The sequence below is a fragment of the Peromyscus maniculatus genome, chromosome 1, assembly GCF_049852395.1.
Source record: "Peromyscus maniculatus bairdii isolate BWxNUB_F1_BW_parent chromosome 1, HU_Pman_BW_mat_3.1, whole genome shotgun sequence".
Lineage (NCBI taxonomy): Eukaryota > Metazoa > Chordata > Mammalia > Rodentia > Cricetidae > Peromyscus > Peromyscus maniculatus.
This window is the reverse complement of record NC_134852.1, coordinates 184845893-184873834: the sequence shown is the minus strand read 5'-3', so window position 1 is coordinate 184873834 and position 27942 is coordinate 184845893. Positions and strand designations below refer to the sequence as shown.

General features: G+C 42.7%; 1 protein-coding gene across 6 annotated transcripts in view; it reads right to left on the bottom strand.

Annotated features, from left to right (window-relative positions):
• Positions 1–27942, bottom strand: part of Papss2 (3'-phosphoadenosine 5'-phosphosulfate synthase 2) — a 76489-nt gene continuing 48547 nt past the window's right edge. For 4 of the 6 annotated variants that reach the window (XM_076562291.1, XM_015989534.3, XM_076562293.1 and 1 more), the window contains 9 exons: positions 27446–27564; positions 27190–27303; positions 24933–25044; positions 21178–21192; positions 15548–15753; positions 5995–6130; positions 4064–4332; positions 2514–2743; positions 1–1734 (listed from right to left, as the gene is read on the bottom strand). In XM_076562291.1, the coding sequence (XP_076418406.1) occupies positions 1593–1734; positions 2514–2743; positions 4064–4332; positions 5995–6130; positions 15548–15753; positions 21178–21192; positions 24933–25044; positions 27190–27303; positions 27446–27564 (1343 nt within the window). In that variant the 3' untranslated portion in view covers positions 1–1592. The remainder of the gene's footprint in view (positions 1735–2513; positions 2744–4063; positions 4333–5994; positions 6131–15547; positions 15754–21177; positions 21193–24932; positions 25045–27189; positions 27304–27445; positions 27565–27942) is intronic. The other 2 variants (XM_076562296.1, XM_015989535.3) reach the window with 1 other exon arrangement.

The following is a 27942-nucleotide window of genomic DNA, read 5'->3' as shown; positions in this document are numbered from 1 at the left end:
TTGGTCTTCGAGAGGTTTATTGAAGTAAGAACAAGCATCAGTTGGACACTGAAACAGTTACACTGACTGCAGTACTAGAGCAGAAAGGCAGCTTTCTGTGTCTTTAAAAAATCACAAGTTTTATTCATTTGGGAAGGCACTACAACGTCATGTTACAGTGAATACATAGTTTTAAAGGCAGCAGTGAGTAGCTCTGATAGCAGTGAACACAGGCACTATGCAATCAACTCACTTTGCTGTGGTCATGGTATGTAACTTACTCTCAAAAGAGCTTTTGTTAGCGTTTTTAAAAATCTGGCAGTATGAAAAAAATCACAGCTTATCTTTTCAGTTTGTGGTCTTTTTCTTCTATATTCTCCTTGGCAACAATGAACCACACATAAAATACAAGAATTACCTCTTAGAAAATAAAACCATCAAAAGATGTTTCACAACAGGCACAGTCTGGAAACCTGTAATATTAAGAGTTTGGGATACCCTGAACCTTTCCGTTTCTAAAAAGGTCACTTTAGCATTCTCAAAGAGAACTTCGTTAAGTAGCTTCAAGGTATTAGAACCAGCTCCTGTGTTGTCTAATGTAGACAGGGACCTAGCTCAGGAGTGTGATGGGCTGGGCACTCTTGATTGTCAGTCGTATTTGGTAATGGCCATTGTGTGTATTACAGTGCTCAGCAGCTCTCAAAGCTTATGTATGGATCATCTCTGTGCACTCGAATGAGGTTTGGATTTTATCTTCTCTGTAGAAACCAACAGTTTTAGCTTCTGATTAATATGTGGGTTAGTTTTGGTTATAGTTGCAATCAAATAGGAGCCTCTCCAAGGTAACTATGGCCACAGCAAAGTGTGGGGAATGTAGTTTTCTACAATATTCACTGATGGAGAATTAGTCCCTGGGAGAAATTCTCATCAAAGCACACTACACTATTGAAAAGTGCCATTGTACTGAAGTTACTATTCATAGAAGGCCATTAGACCTTGGCTTCCTGCTAGACTATGTCATTTTCACAACAGAAGTAAGTTGCGTACTTCTTTAAGATTCACACCCTCACACATGTATTTCTTCCAGTTGCGTCTTCAACTCATACATTGGGTAGCAAGACTGTAGTCATGAGGTAAAAATCCTGTAGTGAGCCATATTTTCTTCAAGGTGGCAGTTGTTTTGGTTGGTTCTTTTGGGTCAAGTTGTACAGAAGAGGCTGTTTGTATGGTTTATTACTTCCAGTAAGTGACATTGGGATTCCAGCTTGGTAAAATTAAGCTGAAAGTATGCTTCTGTTTAGGCATGTCAACTAGACACATGGTCACATTTTTAAAGAAGTCTGACACATACCTGCTGGGATGGAGTAGAATACAACTGCTTCATTCTGGAATGTATAACAATATTGTTTTTACCTAAGATTTAGTCTCCAGTGTGACTTTCATATACATAATGAAGTTGGTTTTAAATTATAGGCACAACTTTTTACCTCATTACAAAATACTAACTTTAAAATTAATCATTGAGGAGCAATTGGATACAAAACATTTAATCACAGAAATAGAAAAAAATCATTAGTCAAAGAGCATTTCAGAGAGACTAGAACCATGGACACTTAGTTGATCTTCTCTAGAGACCTGTAATAATCTGTCAACACTTTCCATGCTTTGGGGGCCATGAAGCCATCTGGTGGGTCTTCTCCTTCCCGGGCGAGCTTCCTCATACGAGTTCCTGAGATGAAGTCAAACTCGTCATGCCTGTCACAGTACAACAGAGAACTCAGTGGAGGTAAGTTACAGCTGACCTAAAGATCTCTGGGATTAATTACAGGTTTTCTTGTAAATAGCTGCATGCTTTCAAATGGGCAGTTCTCTCAGTCTTCAGAATCTCACAGAACAAAAGAAGAATAAAGGCAGGTGTCTACTCAGTATTTCTTGCACACCTGCTCTTTCATATTCTAATGTCAGTGATTATCTTGTGTGAATTTAGTATGGGCATGAACTTAGCATAACTGCTCACTGAAATCTTTCTGTGATTTATGTCCTTTCACTTAAAATGTGAGGTGCTCACAGTGTATTCAGAAGCCATGTGTGGGAAGGAACAGTTTTGTTACTGTTTTAGAGTTTCATATAGCCTAGCCTGGCCTAAACCTTGATAGAGCCAAAGATAACCATACAACTTTGATCACTGCCCCTGCTTCCCTTGTGCTGTGATAAGAGGCATATGCCACTATTGCCAAGTTCAAGAACTTTTTGTGGGTGTGCTGGAGATCAAACCCAGTGTTGTGCACATGGCTAGGCAAGCGTTTTGTTAGTAAGCTACACCCATAGACCGAAGAGAAATATTTATGGACCAAGAACTACGTGTGGAGGACTCTCCTGTGATGTTGGGACACAGCATGTACAAGAGCAGGTCTTAACTCTCAAGGGAGTGTTTTTCCAACTGAGAGCATGTAGACTGGAGACTTCCAGAGGGTCAAAGTTTTGCCTCATCATGTCAATTGTCATGTCAATTAAAATTTTCTCTAGAAACTTACCTTGCTGGATCATAAAAGTCCATGGACTTTTTAGTTTTATTGTAAGCAGCCACTCGGAATGGAATGATTTCCACAGAGGTGAGACCAGGGGCCATACTCAAGACCTTGCCCCCGTGGGTAGGTTCATATAGGTCTTTCTTGGTCTCAGGGTGGGGCATTCCTGCTGGATCTCTGCCCACGATGTAGAAATTGGCCCCTGCAATCATCCGGCATCTGCAATGCCACTGGACCTGGAAAATATCATAGGAAACATAATGGTCATGGCCCCAAGTCCACATGTTCCTCTTTATGGCAGTTCCTTAATTTTGCTTCAAAGTGATTCAGAAAGGCAGGTCAACTAGAAGTAGCAATGAAGTCCTAAGCCTTGAGCACTTTTTAAGCTGGGTTGTATTGGCGGGACAGGAGCTTTGAAGTCAAGAGCTTTTCATCTCTCAGTAAAGCTAGCAGCCCAGGAATACTTACTGTTAGGACTGTGAGTTACACATTCTAGTCTTCAGAAAAACCAAAATTTAAGGAGTATTACAGATTCTAAGCCATCATCTGGCTGCCAGTAATGAACTAATTACCTTTCATATACAAGTGATGATTCCAGTTCAGTATAACACTTGCCATCTTTAAAGTTCTGGCAAAAATACAAAGGATGGGATGAGAGCTGTAGAAAAGTGTGGAACTCTGAAACAACTGAGGAGAATTCATTCATTAAACTCAGTTTGGGGCATTTGAAAGGGCTAATTATGATCCTTTCAGTCACAGTCCTGGAAATTTCCAAGTCCACTACGCAGGCGGTGCTGAGGGACCAAGAATCTGTGGTGAGCTCACTGCTGCTGCTGCTGCTGCTTTTTAGAGATACTTCTCCCCTCTAAGAAATTCCTGGGGCATGGTGAATCACAGAGTACTTAGAAATAAAAAATCTTTAGCTTGGTGTGGTGGTTTGAATGAGAAAGGTCCCCCTTAGTCTCAGGCATTTGAACACTTGGTCCCAGGTTGGTGCCATTGTTTGGGGGAGGTTTAGATGGCACAGCCTTGCTGGACAACTAGTGTGTCACTAGGGATGGACTTGGAGTTTAAAAAGCTCCACCTACTTCCAGTTTGTTCTCTGCTTCAATTCACGCTTGTGGTAAAGGATATAAGCTCCCTGCTCCCTGCTCCTGTCCCTCAGGCCTACCGCTTGCTGTCATGCTTCCCTGCTCTGCTAGCCTCATTCCCCTGGAACCATAAGCCCACATAGACTCAAGTTGCCTTAGCCGTGGTATTTTATCGCAGCAACAGAAAGATAACATGAGTAGATACTTCTTGTCCTGTGATTCCGGGTGAGCTGTGCTATCTACCTATCTCAAACGCGTGTTCTTCAAGCAATGTGTTTATGTGGGACTTGATGCTTCTAGCACCCTTACAAATACAGAATTGACAAAGTTAAGCTGGGATGGGGGAAAGAGTAACTTGAAGACTGTAGAATCTGCTCATTAAGAGTGGATCCCCAACATTTATTTAATTTTATAAAGTTTTAGGCTGTGTTCATAGTCTCTTGCCCAGCTCAGGGAATTGCTCACCTCTGTGGGGCCAGCATACAACATAGGAGATGGAAAGATGGCAACAACAGTTGATTTAGGGTCCAGGACTCCTTCCTCCAGTACAGCTGCATGTTGTTTCATCCTCCAGTTCAGGGGCACATCGTCATCCTTGGTCCAGCCCCCCAGAGGGTGGAGCAGGAGGACTGGGTGCTTGTAGCCCCTCTCCAGGAGCCTGCGGCGAGTGTCCTGCATCAGCAGAGCATGACCGTTGTGGACAGGATTGCGCAACTGGAATGCAAACACGGCATCTAGGAAGAAAGAGCCAAGGTTTGAAGTGAGCGGTGTTGCTTGTCCATAAGAATAGATGGGGAAAGATGAAGTGGTATATTGTTCAGTTCCCCCAGTCAGCTTTTGATAGTTGAGAATGTGTCTAAGCTGTTAGGGATGTTAATCAACACTATCAGCAGCGGACAAGATGGGATGCAGAGGCAGGAAGCCACACAAGAGAAAACATCACTCAGGGATTAAAACAGGTGCTGTCTACACTCTTCCTGAAACACCAATCCTCTTGTACCTGCTGCAGGCTCACCTTCATGAGAGCCTACATATAGAGCACATAGTACATGGAGACCACATTCTACAGATGAAAACCAACTGCACCTTCACCTTCAAGAAATCTTGAAAACAATTACACTTAGGGATGGATTCATGAAGTATTTTTTTCTAGTTCTAAGATGTAATTAATATATATCCTTTGCAGAAAACTTAGTAATTATATAAAAGCCTAAAATGAGAATTACTTCTCTCTCAAAATGTATAGAATGAAAAATGAAAAGGTTTCCTTTCTTGATCCACTGCCACCTCCAAGAATCAGGTAGTGTCACTGACAGTCTGGTGGTCCCAGAGTCCTTTGTGCCTCTATAGACAGAAGTAGGTTAGGTTTGTTTTTGTTGTTTTCAACTTTCTTGTTTTCCAAAGTGTGCCTATGCTATATATATAGTTTTGCAATTTGCTTTTGCACTTTAGGAATCATTCTGCATCTGCCTATTTTAGGCTGCTGCATAGTGTTCTGTATGTTAATGTAGCACAACTCTGATCTGAACAAACCAAAAGATGTTATCACACTAAAAAAAAAAAAAGAGCAGCTGGGCGGTGGTGGCGCAAACCTTTAGTCCCAGCACTTGGGTGGCAGAGGCAGGCAGATCTCAGTGAGTTCAAGGCCAGCCTGGTCTACAGAGTGAGTTCCCGGACAGCCAAGACTACACAGAGAAAGCCTGTCTTGAAAAACTAAAAACAAAGAAAAACCAAAAATAAGAAAAAAATTTAAAAAATTTGCTAGGCTGCAAAGATGACCCAAGTTTAAGAGTGTGTATTACTCTTTCAGAGGACTCAACTTTGATTCCCAGCATCTATGTCAGGCAGATCGCAAACTGCCCAGAACTCCATCTTCAGGGGAATCTGACCCCTCAGACACCCACACATACATGGCATACACCCACACAGACACCCCCCCCCCCACACACACACATACACCATTAAAAATAAAATACATCTTTTATTTTTTTAAATGCTGATTCAGCCGGGCATTGGTGGCGTATGCCTTTAATCCCAGCACTCGGGAGGCAGAGGCAGGAGGATCTCTGTGAGTTCGAGGCCAGCCTGGTCTCCAAAGCGAGTTCCAGGAAAGGCACAAAGCTACACAGATAAACCCTGTCTCGAAAAACAACAACTAACTAACTAAATAAATGCTGATTCAGTCAGGCATGGTGGCACATGCCTAAATCCCAGCACTTGGGGCACAGGTGTGATCAAGAGTTCAGGGTTACCACTGACTACATAATGAATTCAATGCCAGGCCCTATATATTAAAAAAAACAAAAACAAAAAAAAAAAACCACTCCTGATATACTTAAATTCTTATCTACAGTGCTAAGGAATATTGACAGATACACTAGAACCAGATTACATACCAGCATTCATGTCTTTCCACTTCTGTTTGAGCTCCAAAGGTGTCAGGCGGTATTGGTCCAGCCCATCATTCCACCTTATTCTCTCCAGCACCTGCAGGTCTCCACCAACGAGCCAGTCCCCACCTTCCATCACCATCTAGAAGGAAAATCATCGAGGTTAATAGTAACTATACTGATATTTTTATTTTATTTTAAGTGTGTGTATACATGTCTGTGTGTACAAGTGCCTGTATGTGTGGAGGCTAGAGGTCACAGTTGGGGGACTTCTTCAATAGCTCGTGACTGAATTTTTTGAGACAGGGTTTCTCACTGAACCTGTAGCTTGCAAATTTGGCTAGGTTGGCTGGCCAGTGAGTGCCCAGCAGCTGCCTGTCTTTGCCTCCCTGGCAGTGGAGTTCCTGCCTGTCTTTGCCTCCCTGGCAACTTGGATGTGGGTTCTGAGGTCATTAAGCTCGGGTCTTCATGCTTGTGCAGCAAGCTCTGTACTGGCTGAGCCTCCTCCCCAGGCTGCCTGTTTTTCTTTTTGGGCCATCTTGAGTTACACTTCTGCAATGTTCCTAACAGTATTTATCAAACTTGTAATCTCTGCACTTACTTGTCTTCACCAAAGTTGTGGGCAGGTCGTAGAGCAAGAGCATGATGGGCAAGGCCCTAGTGAGTCCCAGCAGCTCATTCCCACAACACAAAAGTTAGGGACCATTCCCCCAAAGCTTCTGCTCACATGGATTACATCCATCAGTTTCCATGTTAGAAATTACAACTGAGAAACTTCATCTGAAAGTAGTAATGATGCTATTGCATGTCAAGAATAAACTCTTCTCCACTCCTTCCCCAAACAGGAAGGCCAGCTTTACTTTGACCCATTTGCTACTCTGCTAAATAAACCTAACAGAAGACAGCCAGATCTTCAGAGCTGCTACATTTAATCTGAACCAGTGAGTCTTGGCTGAGCTATATAGGAAAACCTAACTGCAGGTACATAGCTGGAAGAAGGAAGGGGATTTGAATAGCATTTTTATGTGATTGTGGATATTCTTTGATACTAAAACATGTACTGGCTCCATCCCCCTCTTTTTGGACAGGATCTTACTGTGCAACCCAGACTTTCCCCAACTTGGGATTCTACTGCTTGCGCCTCCTGAATGATCATATTATAGGCATTTACTACCATGTTCGGCTTTTAAGCACTAGTTTTCCTTCGTGTGTGCATACACCTTCCTATACCGTATATGTATGGCGTGTGCATGCACGTAAAGTCCAGAGGTCAACATCAGCTGTCTTCCACAAGTTCTATAGCTATTTGTAAAAGTTTTACAAGTTGTGTATGTGCATGGTGTGTGTGTGTGTGTGTGTGTGTGTGTGTGTGTGTGTGTGTGTGTGTAAGTGTAAAACTTGCAGGCACCTGTTTCCTCCTACCATGTGGGTTCCAGGGATTGAATTCAAGTTGTTAGTCTTGGAGGCAAGTGTCTTTGCTCACTGAGTCATCTTGCTGTCTCTACCGTATTTTTGAGACAGTCTTTTTATTTAACATGGAGCATGTCAATTCAGCTAGAATGGCTGACCAGCAAGGCCCAGAGATGTTTCTGCCTCCACTTCCCCCATGCTGGGATTACAGGCAGGTTTGCCATGTCTGGCTTAAGTATATGGGTGCTAAGGATGGATCAAATTCAGGTCGTCTTGCTCAAATAGCAATTACTTTACCAACTGGACCATCTCTCCAGCCTTCTGGTGCTATTTTCTTAAAGGTAAATTACAGTGTAGAATCTGAAACTTTATGTGTTTTTCATACTCAGTTTTACTAAAACTCCATTGTTTTTTGAATGGTTCTTTTATCCAAGAATTACTGTATTATTATTATTTTATTACTATTATTATTTTTACCATAACATTCTGGAACTAGAAACTGCTGGTTTTTTTGTTTGTTTGTTTTTCGAGACAGGGTTTCTCTGTGTAGCTTTGCGCCTTTCCTGGAACTCGCTTTGGAGACCAGGCTGGCCTCGAACTCATGTCTGTCTGGCTCTGCCTCCCGAGTGCTGGGATTAAAGGTGTGCACCACTACCACCCAGCCGAAACTGCTGGTTTTTATGAGTTTGTCAGTCTTCAAAAGCTGACATTGTATTTTAGGATTTTAAACACACACACACACACACACACACACACAAACACGCATGCACGCGCATTTGTGAGCATCACTGATAGTCTCAGAAGAAAATCTTCTAAGTATGAACTTGCTGCCACACTCACAGTGATAAATAAAATATTTTTGTGTGAAACCTCAAGGTTAATCATCAGCAACTAGTAAGTATTCCTCCTTGTTTTTCTTGAAGTGATTTTGTTCATTTGGAAAAAAAAAAAAACTTGCTAAATATCCAAGTCTGAAGACATGCATTTGTAAACGCACATTCTTGACACCAGGGTTGCGATGGTATTTCAATAGCTGTTTTTCCCCAAACTCAAACAATTTGACAAGCTCTTTTTCTCACACCTGCCATCAAGGATTGGTGTGTATAGCAGAAGTGGCTTGTCTACTTCCCTGTTTGGAGTAAGTTATGAATATAACACCAACTCAAAGGTCATCTTGCCAGCATCATAAAGAGCATCCACCCTTCAGGGAAGCTGGCAGTTTCTTCGTACAGCTGTCGTAACTGCGCGAGGCACCAACGGTTTGCCCCACTATTGCTTTGCACCAGCCATGCCAATAACAACCCAGGAAAACAGGCTAACACTGTTACATGGTTCTACACTTGGGAGTTCTCCAGCTAGGTCATGAGTACTGCTAGGGTTCAAAGAACCGTGCTTTGAGAACCTCTGCTGGCACATTCCTAATATTGTCTAATACGTTTTATGCTGTTCTCAATAAAACTCCAAAGTAGGTGCCTTGGAGGAAAAGTTTTTTTTCTACCATGTAATTATTATTTAGCATAATTTCCATGGAAATCACCACAGATGCAGCCTCCTTCATTTATACGCACTTTAAAGATAAAAGAAAATCCATTGAGCATCAAAGTGTAGCAAAATCCAGGTATATAGTGCAAAACAGACAGTTAGCTAAAACCCAATTTTCTCAAAAGGCCTCTGACAAGGATGCCAAGACTACTCTCTAGGGAAAAGGACAGCCTGTTGACAAATATATGGAGGAAATTATATACCCACATGCAAAAGGATGAAATGGACCTGTATGCTATGTGCAAAAATTAAAATGGATTAACTGCACACATAGAAGAAAACCCCAGATTATAAAATGCTTAAGAAAATAAAGGGAACAAGGCTTCATAACGTTGGGGTTGGCAGTGATCGCTTGGCTGTAGCACCAAAAGCACAGACTACTAAAGCAAGAACAGAAGCTGGCACTGCCCTGAACTGAAAACTTTCTCTGAACTAAAAGACAGTCAACAGGGTGAGAAGGGAATCTGTACAGAGAATGACTATTCCAAATCATACGACATCATAGGGAACTAGTCCTACAACTTGAGTGTAGTGGTATATGCCTGTAACACTAGCCCTCGGGGCTGAGGCAAGGGATTATGAGTTTGAGCGCAGCCTGGGCTACACAGTATGATCATGTTTCATAACAAGAACAGAAAACTCTTCCAAAACAATGATAAGTAAAATAACTCACAATTAAAATGGCAGAGCTAGTGAGACAGCTCTGTGTGTGAAGGTACCAATTCAAGTACGATGAGTTCGATCCCTGGGACCTACCTTGTAGAAGGAGAGAATCATCTCCCAACAAGTTGTTCTCTGAGGGTCACACACTCACGCACTTCCCCTCAAGAACATGCACAAATATCATTGAAAAAAAAAAGACTGAACACAAAACTTGAGTAGACATATCTTTAAATATGGTCTGTAAATGGGCAAAGCATGTGAATAGCCCACTACTACCACCAAGTAAGACAAATGAAATCTGAATGAGAAAAGGTGGCATACCCATTAGGATGGCCGTTATTAAACAGACTCAGCAATATGTATTGATGAGGATGGAGAGGAATTGGAAAGAACCTTTATGCACTGGGCTCCAAAACAATGAAGCTACTATGGAAAACAGTATGAAGTTTCATTTCAAAATGAAACAAAACTTACAACCTTTTGCTCCAGCAGTCCTACTCCTTGAAGAGAGATTTGCACATCCAAATCTCTAATTGTTCATAGCAATCCAAATGTCCACCAGTGGATAAATGGATATATAAAAGATAAATACAGCATGGGACACCAGTCAGCCTTTAATGTGAAAGAAGTCTTGCCCAGAGCTTCCACATAGATAATCCTCAGAAAGTAGGACAGTCACAAAAAGACAATCACAACACAGAAACCCCGAGGACGGGGAAAGTGCAGTAAGTCACAAAAAGACAGATTATGTATGATTTCATCCGTCCAAGGACAAAATGGATACCTACAATGTTGATACAGTAGAGGAAGCAAGAGTGACTGAGAAGGCTGACTCAAAACACCTAGCAGGAAGAAGAAGCTGGCACAATGGGTGGCCCTGGCTAGCTTCCCCATGACAGCCAGGTACTGAGGTTTACAATGACTGCATCCCAGAGGGATTCAGAGAATGGAAGGTTAGGCTAGTGTGATTTTGTCACATTTGATATCTCCAGTTAATTTTCTTGTCACAAGTGGGGTAGAAAGGGTGTGCTACAATTAGAATCCAGTGCAACCAAAGGATGCAACTGGCCATGCTGGTGGGACAGAACAGCCTTCACAACAACAACAACAACCAAGACATCTGGTGGCGAGTTTGAGAAACTGTGGTGGTAATTGTGCAATGGATTTGGCTCTGTTTTCGTGGCCTCCTTTCTAAACTCTGTCCTCAGGCAAACCATTGCATACTCATATTTTCAGATATTAGTACATGACTTTGTCCTCACTACTTAGAATTTTGAAAGAGTTGACCCAGTCTCCACAAGTTCCATAGCACTTGGAACTCCATGGGTCAACTCTACACTGGACATTGGTGACAACAGCACTGAAATGACTTTCTTTGCCACCCAGAGCAGAACCAAGTCTGTGAAGAGCGATGCTGAAACTACCCTTTTGGTATTCTGGAGTGAGGGGGATGACTCTCCAAAGGTCCTCTGGTCTAAGGTGCTCTGACTATCCCTAGAACTGTGTCCAGCTCTCAGGAAGGAAAGTTCAGTCCTTACGATGGCTTAGAATTACCAACTCCCTTCCAAGCTATTTGACAAAGGCTTAAAGGGACTTGAAGATCATGCAAGTGTGATCTCATAGCTTTCAGTTAAGAAGGCCGTTTTACATAAGGAAGTGGCAGAGACCAGGTGCACATGGCTATTGTGCCAAAGTCAGAACCCAAATCTGGAACTTAAGCAAACCAAGCTTTCTTTCCCACCACATCCACTGGCTGGCTCATCAGTGGCCCCCAGGCTGGTATTTCAGCATCACCCTCAGTTAATGCCTGTTACAGGTGTGGACAGTCCACATTGTTCTGGGAGGTCACAGAAGGCCGGTGAGTCATACCTATGAGTCAGGGGAGATAGGGCTGACTTCAGAAAGGAGGAAATAAGGTGAAGATGAGGGAGAAGAAATGAGCATGAGGTAAGAGCAGCTCTGAAGTGTCTGGAGGAGAAATGTATGGGTGCTAGTGGTACAGGCTAAAAGGTAAACCTTTGCAAAGGGGATCCCACATAAAGGTTGAACAGTTCACTTTGGCTGAAGAATAGACAAGGGGTTAGAGGCTTGTAAAGCAGGAAACAGAGAGGATGTGAAATCTGGCCCAAACTGGAACAGGAGTGAATAAACGTATTTGAGTAATGCTTGGAAGGAAGAGCTGTCGGAACTTGTTAATTGAATAGGAAAGGGAAGGAGAAAGAGCAAGAATGGTATGTAGGTTTTGTTTATGGGTTTAGCGCATGCATATGGAACTGCCAGGTAGGAGACGTGAGGAAGAGTGAGTTTGAGGGGAGGTTGGCATGTTGAGTTCGAAGCACTTTCAGGACATATCTAGATAAAGCTCTCAACAGCTGTGTAACTGAGTGGTTCTTAACCATCAGAGCATGAACAAATCACAGGCAGCTTCAAACTCCCAAGGACCAGCCTGGCCCAATGCCAATCCAGCCAGAATCCATGAGACCTGCTCTGCGTTATTTGAGGCAGGGTATTGTTGTGTAACCCATGGTGGCCATAAACTTGGGATCCTTGTGCTGCAGCCTCCCTGGTCCTGGTATTGCAGGTGTGAACCATCATGATTGGCATAATCTGTATAAATTTTATGGTTTCTCTTGTGATCCCATTGATCTTGCTGTCCATCTGGTCTTTATGTGGACACAAGGGCTACAAAAATCTCTGTTCCTGCCTTTCATTGGGAAGACATATGTTGTTCTCTTGATTTCTTCATCTTTAAAATTAGAGTAATAATTTTTACTTACTTTACAAGAGAATTAATTTGGTAAGAGAGTGCCATGGATAAAAGATGGTGGGTTTCCTCCAAGCATTATTTCCACACATGTTAGTTGTTCCTCAAATGACTCTGAGATTATACCATATTGTTCCATACTTGGTGACTCAAAGAAACTTCTTGAGTAGAAGGGTCATGTGGTTGTTTGAATAGGAATGGCCCCTCTAAGCTCATATATTTGAATGTTTGATCATTAGGGAGTGGTGCTACTTGACAGGGAGTAGGAGGTGTGGCCTTGTTGGAGTAGGTGTGGCCTTGTTGGAGTAGGTGTGGCCTTGTTGGAGTAGAAGTGTACCTCTGGGGATGCGCTTTACAGTTTCAAAAGCTCAAGCCAGCCCACTATCTCTCTCTTCCTGCTGCCTGCAGATCCAAATATAGAACGCTCAAGGATCCAAACGCAGAACTCTCAACTTTTCCAGCACCATATCTGCCTGCATATTGTCATGTTCCCCACCATAATGACAATGGACTAAACTTCTGAAACTATAGGCAAGCCACAATTAAATTCTTTCCTTTATAAGAGTTGCTCTGGTCATGGTGTCCCTTCACAGCAATAGAACTCTTAAGACAGTTCAGAAATACTCATAGGTAAGGAGTTGTGGAACAGAAGCAGGTCATTTCCCTGGCGACTGATCATTCTCTGCAAACATTTTCAGTTCCATTTGAAAATGCAAGGGCCACAGTTACTTTTGTGAATAAAACTGTTAGAAGAGTGTTTGCTTAAAAAAAATTGTGTTAAAGTGTTGGTGTGAGTTTCAGGGTGTTAAAAATAAAGAGTTCTTTACCCAATAGAATCCACATGTTGTGTTTTTGCCAAATATACCTTTAGGAAACTCAAGTGTAATATATATGGGGTGAATGCTTTCTCCATGGTTATCTAGGACCTATTTCTTACCATTAGTTCTTCTAATGGCCAATAGTGTAGAGTCACTAACAATATTGGCAAAGATACAGGTCATACTACCACTCTCCCTGGCTTCTAAGAAACTGACTGCAACTGCTGATATATTGCAAGATGAGATGAAAAGAAATAGTCACTCAGGTTCCCCTAGGCGTTATCAGAGGTTAGTTTTATGTCTTTAGTGTAAGTCATGTGGATGTTAAGATGCTAGTCCCAAAGAGGAGAAATCTTTGAGCAGAGATAATGATAGGCCGTTATTCTTTGGGTCACTGAAAAAAAGATAAGGTCCCAAACCTCTGTGATTACAATCATAAAAGAAATGGTCAGAGATATAATTGAAGGCCAGAACGTAGTATTCCTGGAGCAACTATCTCAAAGACCTTCTGCCAGACTTGGGGGTGGGGTGGGGAGGGAAAGGGAAAACTGCCCAGACGACATTGACCTAGCTATGCATAAAGGCAAGAGACATTTATCTCGAAGGCTGATGGTTGTGTCCAATAAGTAGAAAAGCTGCTTCTCTTGCTCCCTGAGCTCTTCTGTTCAGATTAAGAAGGCTCCAAAGGCTGCTAACTGGGCCTTGAGAATGTCTTTCCTATCTTGTAGCATTTCACAATGGAAATTTTTTTCTGCAAGGTCAAGGTCTGGAAAAGCTGTTCAACATATTTTGGCCTCATCTTTTTGTCAAAAGGGAAATGAAGGACAATCTACTTGGTCTGTCACAAGGTCCTTGAGAGCCTCTTGGGCTTGGTTGCTCATGATATTTCCTGTGAGCTTGAAAGTTAACCAAGCTGGGAAATTGAAGAAGTCAAGTTAGATTAGTAATGTCTCTCTTCACTTCTGCCCATATGCCTGTGTCTTGGATAAAGAATGGATTTGCATTCAGATTCACAGAATTTTGTAGGAAATGGGCTATATCCAGTTACTCTCCTTAATACCTCCTCACTCCCACTTCCTAACCAACTGCAGTTAGAAGTGGCTGAGGAATCTGATTTGCCTGTAGGGAGGAGAGTACTGAATGACCCCAGTCAGATGAACAGCTGCTGATGAGAATGTAGTATCTTTCTTCTCGGAACTTCGGCACTATGTGTACTGATTTTTGTTTATGGAAAGATGCCATTGACCCCTCACTGGCCACAGAACATGAACTCTGAGTTGTTTTCAGGAGTTGGTTGGGTCCATTACATGTGTTCCTTATGCACTTTCAACATGAACAGGGCTGCAAGCTCTAGTTATGATTTTGTGCATAGTTTTAGCTATGAATTTGATCCTTTACTCATGGTCCAAGACTATTATTTGCCTCTTTAGCTAAGGATGCTTCAGTCACAGGATACAATAACTTAGGAGCTCAAGACCAGCTTTCAAAAAAAAAAACCAACCTTTTTTTTTTTTGGACAGAGTCATCTGTAACCAAGCCTAGCCTCAAACTAGCTATTTAACTGAGGCTAACCTCTGATCTTGCCTCTCCCTCCCTAGTGTTGGGATTCATAGGCTTGACCCATCATACCAGGCTTCAGAAAAATATTTCTTTACTCAAACATGAATTTGGGGAGATGGTTCAGGCAGTAAAGGTCTTGCCGAATAAAGGTGAGGAAGGACTTGAGTTTGGATCCCCAGCATGCACGTAAAAAGTTGGGTGCAATAGCACATCCTTGTAATCCTATCCCTGGGAGACAGAGTCAGGCAGATCCCGGAGTTTGATGGCCAGCTAGCTTAACCAAACTGGTGAGCTCCAGGTTCAGTGAGAGACACTACCCTATGTCAATCTCTAGCCTCCACATGCATGTACACTCTCATGCACATACATGAACATATATACCACATATGTACACATTCCAAAAATAAAAATAAGAATGTCCATTTGGCGAGATGGTTCAGCTAGTAAAATGCTTGCCTCATAAATGGGAGGACCTGAATTCTGGCTCCCAGAACCCAGATAAAAAGCCAGGTGTAGTGGCATGTACCTATAGTCTCAGTGATGACGAGATGAAAGACAGTGACAGGAAGACTGGGAAGCTTGCTGGCAAGCTAGTCTAGCCTGCCCGGCAAAGTTCCAGGTCAGCAAGAGACCCATCTCAAACAGAACGTTGAAGGCTTGCACCCTGAGAAATGACACCATGTCATTTGTCCTCTGATTTCTGACATGTACAGTTGTACACATACACACACAAGTGTACCACCACAAACCTACACACACACACACCCCTTTTCAAAAGTCCTCCCAAGGACTTTGTACTTACTTTGATATGGGGGTGCTTTGCAGTGGCTGTTCCCCACACACGGGAACAACGCTCTTCTTTCCTGTGCTCATAGAATTCAGGATCTTGTAGTATAGCCACCCTCTGACCTTCATACATCAGGGCGAACTTGCTGTGCCCTTCAAGCCGTGCCTTGTCATCCGCAGAAACAGGCAGCACGATGGGAACACTCATGTTGATGACTCCATCTATGGAAAGACCCACGTGATGCATGAGTGCCAGATCCAGGGTGAGCATCCTTCAGGGGTGGCTAAAATGTGTACAGTCCTCCTTCCAAAGGTTCTGCTGGGGCATCAGGACCCAAATCCAGCACAGACATGCTGCTCCTCTGGTTTCTCTAAGACTGTGAGGGGAACTCCTTGCCCGATTCCTGAGGTGGGTTGCCTCAGTAAGTGATCTAGCTTTGGGGGCAGGATGGAGATATCTCATCTGGCCTTGCCCTTTTAAAATCTTGGTCCTGACCCTACTGCACTATGAAGAGTAAAGTCTTTGTTGTTTTAAAGTTTGTTTGTTTGTTTATTTATTTATTTATTTATTGAGAGTGAGCATGTGGGTGCAACCAGAGACTAGAAGAGGGCTTTCAGATCCTCTGGAGCTAGAGTTTTAAGCAGTTGTGAGCCCCTTAACATGGATGCTTGGAACTGAACTTGGGTCCTCTGGAAGAGCAGCAAGTAGTCTTATACCACTGAGCCAGCTCCCCAGCCTAATGTTTTAGTCTTTAAAAAACCAAATAAAGATTGGCCAAACTGAAAACTTTTCTTTTTCTTCTAAATGAACCTGTGTCAATGTTGGGCATTACCCACATAATGGAACTGAAAGGTTAAGAACAGCAACAACAAAAAGTCACTGCATTCACACCCCAGAAAAGCAAGCCCTTGATAGTCACTCTGTGTCCAGATGCAACTCTGTCTTCAAATGTTTTAAGAGACTGTTAATCTCACTTACCTGGGATCACAGTCTTGCTGGCTCAGCTGCAATTAAAACCATCACTCAAAACACATGGGCATAGGGCCTGGAGAGCTGCACCATGGTTAAGAGAGCTGCACCATGGTTAAGAGATCTTGCTGCTTTTGCAGAGGAAATGGACTTGGTTCCCAGCACCCAACAAGAGCTGCCAGCCCGCTCTAACTCCAATTCCAGAGGATCAGATGCCCTCTTGTGGCGTCCATAGGCATTGCATGCATGTGGTGTACAGACATAAATTTAGTCAAAACACCCATACATATGTAATAAAAATAAATAAATCTTTAAAAAGAACATGGGAGTGAAAAATGGCACAAAGCCACTTACTAAACTTTACTAAACTTGGGCACTTTCTCTAAAGAGTAAAACCATCTCACCTCTGCTGAGACGCTAAAAGAAATTTAAAGGAAGTTGGCCATTCTAATTCCTCTGTATGTGACACAGAGGATATAAGATTGGCAGTTCAAAGATGCTTGTAACAGGTCAGCAGCTTGATGAAAGGAAAACTTGTGAACACCAGATACAGGAGCTGGCAGTTAACTTTGTGTCTCTGTGTGGCTGGACCACAGTACCCAGACATTTGAGCAAATATTCTCAGTGTTTCTGTGAATTTTACTATTAGATAAGCCTGACATTTAAATTAGTGAGTCCTGGATAAAGAGAATCATCCTCCATAAGGTGAGTGGGTCTCATGTGATGAATGAAAGGCTTGTGGAAAGGAGACCCACTTCCCCAGAAGAGGCAATTCAGGTAGCAGAATGACTGAGCTGAAACTGCGTCCCTCCCTCTGAGTCTCCAGCCTGCAGGCTGACCTTTGGATTTCCAACTTGCTAGGCTCCACAATCACATGAGCCAATTAAAACCAATGCACACACACACACACACACATACACACACACACACACACGCACACGCACGCACGCATGTGCACACACACATGCACTATTGGTTCTGTTTCTCTGGAGAACACAGATAAGTAGACATATTTTAAAAAATGTAGGGTGCTGCAGGAATGCCTTAGCAATTGAGAACACCTGCTCTTGCAGAAGACCCTTTTTAGGTCGTACACAACCACTTATAACTCCAGCTCCAGGGTGATCAGATGCCTCTGGCCTCTGTGAGTACCTGTACTTGTGTGCATATACTCATACACAGACAAATAATTTAAAATAAGCTTATAAAATGCAAATTCATAGAAGTATGTCACTATGGAAATAAAAACTCCGCAGGTATCTCACAAGTTTCCTGATAAGGGTTGTGTGTGTGTGTGTGTGTGTGTGTTTCGGTGAAATTAGAGATTTAACACAAGGCCTTTTACATGCTAGGCAAGCAGGTACCTCTGAGGTACATCTCTAACAGTTTCTATATGTGTGTGAGTGAATAAGAGGCTTTAAACACTGTGAGGTTTATTTTGTTGTTGTTATTTTGTTTCTGAGATAGCCCAGGCTGCCCTAGAACTAAGGGACGAGGATGACCTTGCACTACTGATAGATCTCCCCAAATACTGGAACCACAGGCCTGGACCACCAGGCCCAACTAAGGCTTTGTTGTTATTTAGTATGAACGTAACCAGGTGTAGTCACCATGCCTGTAATCCCAGAACTTGGGAGGCAGAGATAGGATAGCAGGACTTCAGGGGAATCCTGGCCTGTAATAGTGAGTTTGAGGCTAGCCTGGGCTATCTGAGACTCTGTCTCAAACCCACCTGCCACCTCCCAAACATAAGTATGAACATTTTGAAGAATTTTTAGATAGAATGGTTAAAAAGATGTAGTTGCTTTCCAATTTGAAGCTTAAAAGTTTAAAAACAGGCCGGGCGGTGGTGGCGCACACCTTTAATCCCAGCACTCGGGAGGCAGAGCCAGGCGGATCTCTGTGAGTTCGAGGCCAGCCTGGGCTACCAAGTGAGTTCCAGGAAAGGCGCAAAGCTACACAGAGAAACCCTGTCTCGAAAAACAAAAAACAAAAACAAAAAAAGTTTAAAAACAGACTCTCATTTCTTAATGGTGGCAGATAGTGTGAAAAAATCTAAGGCTATGACCCCTTTCATTTCCCTTTTGTAAGCATGCTCAATGTTCTAATTAGTCTGTCTTTCTCAGCTGTACTTCCAGTTATAAACGAGGACTCTGGTTCATTTAACACCAAAGACTCAGCATTAGGTCGCAGTTTGGGAGTGAACAGAGGATGATCAAAGAGGAAAGCCTCGGGGGCAGGGACTACTCTTGCTTTATTTGTGGGTATGAGAAAATGTATGTTAGCTGAGTCCTGAAATGTCAAGTCCACTTAGAATGCTTCTGACCTGTAAAGATCTGAGTCCTTTTCCTGTGGGACATAAAACTGCCTAATGGCTGTGAACCCAGTTGCAGGCATATCACTCTGTCCTCTTTAAGGCTCTCAAGTTAGTAATCCCTAAAAGAATGTCACAGGCCAGACAGCAACTGCCAGCAATAAAGACATCCAGTCTGCCATGAAAGCCTGCGGTGTACAGTAGATGCCTTTAAAGACTGTAAAGTGGATGCCATGCAGGAAGATTTTGTTGTTAAAGTAACTCCTGTTTTAAAGTTCACTAGAAGCCAGAGCACCCAGTCTCTGCAGAGAGAACACCAAACTCAAAGTGAGGAGTTCTTGAAAGATGAGTTAGCAGTGTGCCCCTCCCCAGGTTTTGGGGGGAACACACTATAAAGTACAGCATTAACAGAAGTCTGTGATGAACCACAACTAAACCTAACAAGAAAGGGGAGGTTAACCAAGAGCAACACCTTCAGGGATGCTCTAGTTCTAAAGAGAAATCATGCTGTCTGGTGCATACTGACCACTCCACTGAGAGTCCATGATGCTCAGTTCTGCTTACAGAGACTTGAATAAACCGAAGTAAAGCAGACTGCAAAGCAAAGGTCAAAGGGAGCGTTAGGAAGCCCAGCCCTGCCTGCAGCATGCTGGTAACGCTGACATCCCAAGGAGACTCTGTTTCCCAATCAGGATAAAGGACTCACCTGTGGGACCACATGGACAGGAGTCCTACTGAGTAATAATACCCACTGCTCCAATATGCCTGGGGCTGCAGCTCTATATAGGCATGGGTATGTTTAATTTGGTTCCTATTATCTTTCTCTACTCTTGGGTTTTTGTTTGTTTTGGCAGGAGTGGGGGCTGAACTCAGGGCTTCAGGCATGGGAGGCAAGTGCTCTACCACTTAACTACAGTCCCAGCCCTTTTCTCAACTTTGCTTTAGAAGGTTTATTTTTATTTTTAAATTATATGTATCTGTGTGTTGGTATGGGCAGGTGAGTGCAAGTGTCCATGGTAGCAAGAGGCACTGGATCCCCCTGCAGCTGGAGTTACTGATGGTTGTGAGCTGCCCAACATGGGTGCTGGGAATCAAGCTCCCACCCTCTGCAAGAGCAGCACATGCTTTTAACCTGCGTTATATGGACAGCCCCTTTTCTACAAAAAAAAAAAAAAGAAAAGAAAAAGATTTATTTATTTTATGTGTGTGGGTGCTTTGCTTGCATATGTGTCTGTGTACCATGTGTGTGCAGTGCCCAAGGAGGCTAGATGAGGATGTCAGGTTCTCTGGAACTGGAGTTACAATTGGTTAGCTCCCATATGGAATGCTGGGATCCAAACCTGGGTCCTCTGCAAGAGCAATAAGTGCTCTTAACCACTGAGCCTCCAGCCCCTCTAGTTTTTTGATACATAAACATATCCAACAGTTGAACTGTGCTGAGCATCCTCTGTGGCCTCAAATATTCCTTGAGCCCTTGGCCTTTCCCTTCATGTGTTCCAGCTCTGTGGAGAGTTGCCTTATTTCATTATGCTTTATCTCATTTTGGAAGAGTACTGTTGTTTTTAACCATAGTACATCCAACAGATAATTTCCTGTCTAACTGAATAATTCTTCTTTTGCTTTAAACAGTTATAGTCCTTTTCTCTTTAGCATTGTAGATCTGTTTATTGGCTGCACAGACTTTTTCTTTCCAAAAAGTGAAATTAACCTTATTAAATAATTAGGCTTTTTAAAGGAAAAAAAAAGATAAAAATAACATCAGAGATAAATGATATGTTTGGAATTTTACATCATTCTGGTACAATGTAGAAATTTATAGTCCTGGTAAGTGTATATTTATTTTCACTTCTGTAACTATCAATTATGATAGCTTGCAATTAAGTCCATGCACAATCATACATTGCAAACAAACAAGGAATGATCATACACAGTCCAACCAGATATATTTACTTTAAATTGAATCTAAAATGAATTTCTTCATTGACTAAAAATGTTTTGTGTGAAAGAAAAATTTAATTTCAAATTTCTGAGACTAAAAGAGGACCAGAAGTCATTAGATGATCATAAATTTAAGAGAACTTGGGAACAAAATGTGCAATGATAATTTAGAAACAAAGTTTGCTTATGTTAGCCAAACTCAACATTACAAATAATAGTTTCATCTGATCCAGAAATTTCCTGTCGTTTGTACTTGAATAAACAGAACAGTGTGGTATGATTTTACTATAACTGGTTGGATTATGAACCGAACAATTCCAACTGGTTAATTTGGATTTTTAAAAATTATATCCTTAAAATTTTTTTAAATTAATGTAACATATCTAATTATAATAATTATCTACTTGGAAGGTGTAGTACATACCACGGAGGGCCACGCCTAGAGAAATACAAACATAAAAAACATGTTTTCAGGTCTCCACCGTGAGAGTCTTGAAGTAACAATATCAAGGAACAAATTCCTATTATGGCACTTTACATATTCAACATGCAGATATTCTCAGCTCCTTCTTGTGCTATTTTAAAAAATAGGCACAGGACACCAAACATACGGTAATACCATTTTTGTGGGCTATTGTTCAATGCACTCTAAAAACATTGTTCAAAGGATTATCTATTTGAAATAATTATAAGACATGTTAGTCTCTCTTTTAATTTCAGCAAGACTGACAAATGGTTTCCAAACCAGACTTTGGGAGAGTCTGGACACAAACAGTCTTAGAATGTAGAAGCTCAGATGCTTAAAGGACCTGATGGCGTGCCTAGGAAAATAAACACAGTGTTGGAATCATCAGAACCTAGATTTGAATGCAAATTCAAGTGAAATTTCTGCCCTTTTAACACTTACCACCTCATGAAGATGAAAAATCTTCATGCAGGCTAAATGGAGTAACCTCACCAAATATATGTGGGGACCCTCATCCCTGCTGGAAGGTTCTCGACGAAGATTTTAAATAATGGAGTTGTCTTCATCCCACTCAGCAGCTATAGGCCAACGTCTGTGACATTTATGCTAGGAGGGTCTGCGACAACCCTGAAACTACATTTTCAGTGAGGGATAAAGAGACCGAAGACACTGATGTGAAAGCAGTAACTCACAGATACCATAAACATGAACAAATGGTTGCTGGGGGGGGGGCTGGGGGAGCTGGGGGGCATTGTTCAGTTTTGGTTCTATACTAAATAGACTGATTACATTTTTAAACTCAGGGTAAAATGTGAACCTTTCAGGAAATTAAAGCTAACAAAATGCTTTATAGGAGTCAGGGTGAGAATGAAATCTGTTGCTTTTAGGTTGTAGGTAACCAAAAGATTTACAGTTTGATGGTAAAAAGATAGGTGGTTGTGGTTATGCGAAACATTTCGGTGTCAATGGTGGTGACTCAAACCTTTGTGAACTGTCAGACATGAAGTAATATCTGTATGAATGATAGATATTTATAATATATATACACTATACAAATTTATAATATATAAAAATATAAACGCTCTGGAGCTTCTTAGAGCATCACACCAGGCAGGCACAGGAGACTAGGGCATGGAAAGTGTAGGGGCTCAAGTGGCCTCCCCCAGATGCCGCAGCCTGGGAAATTCAAAGTGCTTTGGCTTAAAGAGATGTGGTAAGAAGACATTTCTGCTGTTGGCCTCAGGGAAGCTGTCCTGTCTGCCCTACAAGCTCACTCTTCCTTCAGGACCTCTCTGTCCACCGCAGCTGGGGGAAGCCAAGGATGTGAGTACTCAGTAGGGAGCTGTTGCTAGCTACTAACTTTATCTGGGCTGACTCGGGCTAATATGACTTCAGATAAGCCACTTCAAGTTTCCAGGCTCTCTTCACTGTCACTAGTTGGGGTTCGTTTGTGTCACTAGCTAGCATGGATGGGACTTTACTATTGGATGAGGCATTTTTCTTTAACTTTCAATACCCTAGGGAGGTAGGTGCCGTAATTATCATCTCCGTCATGCAGATGAGGGATCTAAGCCAGATGACTTGAGGAAATTACCAGATTCATAGCTAATCACTGCAGATAAATCCAGCCAGGTTGGCTTCATAGCTCACACTTTTACCCGCTATTATATTCTACATCTAGTTAGGCCCAAACTAAAAAGGAACACAGAGTCCGATATCTGTGATGTCTTTGTTCAGGGGTAGGAATTGAACCCAGGGCCTCACCCATGCTAGGAAAGTGGGCTACCACAGAGCTATGTCCCTGTCCCTGTTTTCCCTTTTTATTTTGAGGTAGGGCCTCCCTAACTTGTCTAGGCTGTCCTTGAATTTGTGGTTCTCCTGCCTCATCCTCCAAAACAGCTTAAATTACAGGCCTGTACGCTCTATTTTTTAATTTAAATTTTGAAAAATTTTACTTTATGTGTATGAGTGCTTTGCCTGCAGGCATGTGCACCACATGTGTGCAGTGCCCTTGAAAGCCTGATCACATTTCCCAAAACTGGAGTTACAGCTAGTTTTGAGCTGCCATGTAGGTTCTAGGAAATGGGTCATTTGGAAGAGCAGCCAGTGCTCTTACCTGCTGAACCCTCTGTGCTCTCTATTTTTTTTTAAATCAGTTAATTTACTTAAGAGCTGAGGAGACTTTGAAGGCCGTGTAGATCTTTGAATCCTGAGCTATGTAAGTGTGTCCAGTGAATTCTAGTTGTAGAGTGTAGCTGTAGAGTCTCAGCCAACAGATAATTCCTGCAAGAATGAAAGGCATGGCCTGCATGGGGTTATAGAAACTAGACAAACATCAGGCATCTCTCTTTATGGAGTTATTCTTGTACAAGGCACTCTTTGGAATGAGCCCCCCTCTTTCAATGTGGTCCCCTTGTCCCATGGTCACATCTCCAGCCTGGATGCTCACTCATAGCCAACCTCTTGGGTGTGGCTGGCTGCTGAGTCCAACAACATGTCTTTGATGCAGCTGTGTTCAGCATGTGTCCAAATTAAGATAGCAAGAGAAATGTCTTATTTCCAAGCTTAGGAATCCTGGCCTTCTGGAGTCCACTGGAAAGGCCATCAGGAGAGCTGGCTGGTCTAAAAGGGGCAGCAGACTCTGGTCTTGGGGTCTCACTTCTAAGCAGTGTGAATGTGAGCAAGTCATTTATTTTGAGCTCACTTTCCTCATCTGAGAAGTGGAATATTTCTAGGGATTTTATAAAACAAATGAAACAGGACCTGTTACAGCACACTGAACTTCAACCAAGTGTGCTTTTGGGTTGTGACTTAATTTGAGAAACAGAGGCTTCAGGTGGTAGGGCATCCTCCGTTACAGCAGAGGAATGAAGGTGCATCTGGGAAATTCTGCTTCTAGGTCATTCCCTAGGCAGCCACATAAGCCCCAGAGCATCTTTCCAGAGACTGAATATCTGGTTTGGTCCTTTCTTCCTAATGGGCCTGAAGCTTTGCCCAGGGTTATATAGTCAGTGTGATTTTACCAGCACCTCTTCCCCACCTGGCAGCCATTTCCCCATGGTCTGGAAATAGAGAACCCATGCCTGAGGACCTCAGGGACTCCAGGAAGGAAATTCTTAGAAACAGCCTGGAAGTCTTCTGGGTAGCACTTGCTTCCAACCTGGACCGGATTAGTTTTTCAAAAGCCATTCGCCTGTAGCCAGAAAGTTACCATGGCATTCCCTTGTCAGGGTCCAGAGGATGAAACCACTTTCATGTATGTCACGTGAGGTTGAGAGCTGACACTTCCGCAGCCATCAAGGAAAGCAGGCAGTGTGATACCATCGGACGAGAGCAATGTGAAGGAAGGACGGTCCCTGTGAGTCAGTAAACTGTGATGGCCTGCTCCTGGATGCTCCCGAATGGAGCTTCTAACTAACAGATCCAGCAAAGAACTTGGGAGGGAGGAACGCTAGAGTTGAACCTCTCCTTGGCTTTGCATACAAACAAAGCCTTCATTTCTCAGCAACTTGGTTCTAAATAATACATCCTTTGAGAATGAAAAAAAAATTCCTAAAAGTGAAAACAGACATAGTAGAAGGAGCACAATGTAAGCAATCTAAATATTATCGCAATAGGATCTGCAAACCATGGGTAAACAGTCCTTTCCACGGGCAGACTTGTAAGACAGGTGTTTTTCTTTAATAAGCAGTAAGAGACAGCGTGAAACATACCGTCCAGCAGAGTGTCGAAGTGTATAATTTGCAGGTACTCCTTCTCCCGCATAAAACCTTTGAGAGGAGTGGCCCAGCCTTCACTCAGAACCTGCACCCACTGCAGATCCAGCTGGAAAACGGAACAAGAGAATGTGTCCATCACCTCTCCTCCTCAGGCCCAGGGTGTGACTCCCTATTCAACTGGCAGGATGAGGAGGGAAGAGCCTTCTATGTTTCAAGTGTTCCCACTTAAAACTCTATGGACTTCTGATTCAAGGGCCAGCTATGTGTAAGTCTAGAACGTTCTTATAAAAGAGTGATCACAGGATTCCAAATTGAGATTATTTAAATACTTTCAGCTGTAATGTTCTTATAATGTGCAACAGAATTAAAAATTCACTGTTGCCCCCCCCCCCCCCCCCCGCCCACACACACAAAATGAAGGTTTGATTGTGCTTTTTCATAAGATGTACTTACTGGCCATTTGACTAAATTGAGCAAGCCATTAACTCTATGGTAAAGGACAAAGTTATTATCATGGTATGAAAACCTTTTAAGCTGTGGCTCCTGGGACTCAAGGGGAGGACTTCCATCTCCTTTCCTCCCCCAGTTAGGATCAACATGCCAACACCACAAGGCAATGTGTAGTCGGAACCCACAGGCACTTTCAGTTGATTGGAGGATGCGGGCTATGTTCCACCCATCGTCTTGGCTACCTGCAAAGCTCTATTGATCTTTAAAACTCAAGACATAGCTCCCTGCTCTGAAACCTTTCCTTTCATCCCTGTGACCTGAGGAGTCATTCCTTAGGTCCTGAAGTTCTCTGCCCTGCAGACAGTTTTGTTGTTGAACTATCACCCTGTGTTGCTTTGACATGCTTACTTGTCTGACTACAATACTGGGGTGCTTGGGTTCATTTTGCAGAGCCAAGGAACTCTGTTTATAAATCATTTGTGGGGTCCTAATTAGCTGAAGCAAGTACCCTATTAACCTTTCTCATAAACTCTCCAAATTTCTAATGAATAATAAAAAGATAGCAAGAGAGACTTGATCATCTTGTATGCACAAGTAAAACTGATCCATAAAAATGCTACAAGCAGGCTGTGGCTGGGATTGCATATGACTCCTTCCAACTAATGAGATCAATGCAGGTGAAGTTGCCACCCCCTTTCCTCAGGTTGGAGTCTCCTGATGTGGAAAGGACACAGTCTGCAGAGGAAGCTTCTGGAAGAACTTGTTCTTGGTTATCTTGTATCATATATTCTCCACACTTGACCCTGATCTCCCATATGGCTGTGCATTTCATATCTGGGGGTCTGAGGAGATATTTGTTGGTGACAGTTTTTATCTAAGAGGATATGCACAGAACACCTTGTGGGCATGAGTTGATTGTGAGTTATAAACTCTCCCCAAAGACTTATCTTTGACCTGTTGGCTATTTTATTCTTGCATGTGGTAGCTGTCATTTTGCAGAGATGGCAGTCAGTTCTAGCCACAAGAGCATATTCTTCCTGGTGATAACTATATGTCTAGAGTAGCTTGCAGCTAGGGCTAGTACTACTTCCCCAGGTTTCATGGGCTTGCACATATCAACAGAACCAGCAGACACACAGCAGAAAAGCTCATAGTGTTTTAGATCAGGGTTGCTTTTTGCGGGGTTCCCCCCACATACACCCCACCACATTCTTCACAATCGCCCAAGAACCATTCACATTCTGGATAAACTTTTCAGCCATTGCTAACAAACCATCCTTGGCATCCTGCCTCTATTTCAGCATATAGAGGTGTGGGTGTGCCATGCAAATTGTCCTGTGCAGACATGGCTGCTGCTTTCTCAGCCAGCTTCTCGACCTGGCCTTTGTTTGCTCAGAGAGGAGGTGAGAGGATGAGGAATGTCTTCATAGACTCACCTTAAGTGGATATTTCTTATGGTCAAAAGAAATTGTGGGGCCTGCAAGATGACTCAGCAGGTAAAAGTGCTTGCCATCAAGCTTGATAACTTGAATTCAATCCCCGAACATGGTGGAAGGAAGGAGAAAACTGACTCTTCCCCTGCATGTTGTCCTCCGACCTCACTCATGCAGCCTGTCACACACACACACACACACACACACACACACACACACACACACACTCACACACACTCACACACGGGTGGGGGGGCGGGACATATACAAAACACATAAACAAATGTAGTTTTAAAGAGGAGTTGTGTACTAGTTTATGGTGTCAGATACCAACCCTGAGCCCCTCTGGCTGGTCAGTACTCTCTTACCTTGGTAATCGATAATGACGGGAGAGTCTCAGCCTCAGCTCGGATTTGATCAATTTTGTTTTCTGGCACAAAGAGTTCGTGGATGCCTTTGATGGTGGTGTGGGGTACAATGTTCTGCAATGAAATGGAGCTGGCAATAGTTAGAACTGAGAATGGAAGGGGAGGGTTTTAATAAAGACACTCAAGTCTCTCTCTCTCTCTCTCTCTCTCTCTCTCTCTCTCTCTCTCTCTCTCTCTCTCTCTCTCTCTTCCCTACCTGCTCTTGCAGAAGCTCCACCACCTGCTGCACGCAGTCACTTACTGAAGACAAGTTGGTCTTCAGCACACATTCTGGAGTTTCAGGTTTCTCATAATCAGAATCGATGCCTGTAAATCCTGAAGGGCATAAGAGCTAAATCATATCTGTATTCATGGCAGAATGTTATCAATCAATAAGACATTTTACACACTAATAATACGTTAAACTGAAAATGTGATTTATGACTGAAAAGTTCAAACCGCCGTTTTTGACCTCTTGCTACAGAAAAGAAAGTACATGGCGGTATTTTCAATATGGAGAGCTTCAAGTGAGCCATGATATCTGGCAGAAACTAAGCCTTCTACTGCTGACTGGAATCCAAAAGGAAAGTAAGGAGGAAACTCGAGACCCATTCCTAAATCCAGTCTGTGTTCTTTCTCTGAACTTCACCCCTTCTGCCTGAGGTGACGGTTCTTCAAAGGTAACCCCCATATTTAGTAAGCCCATGGACACTC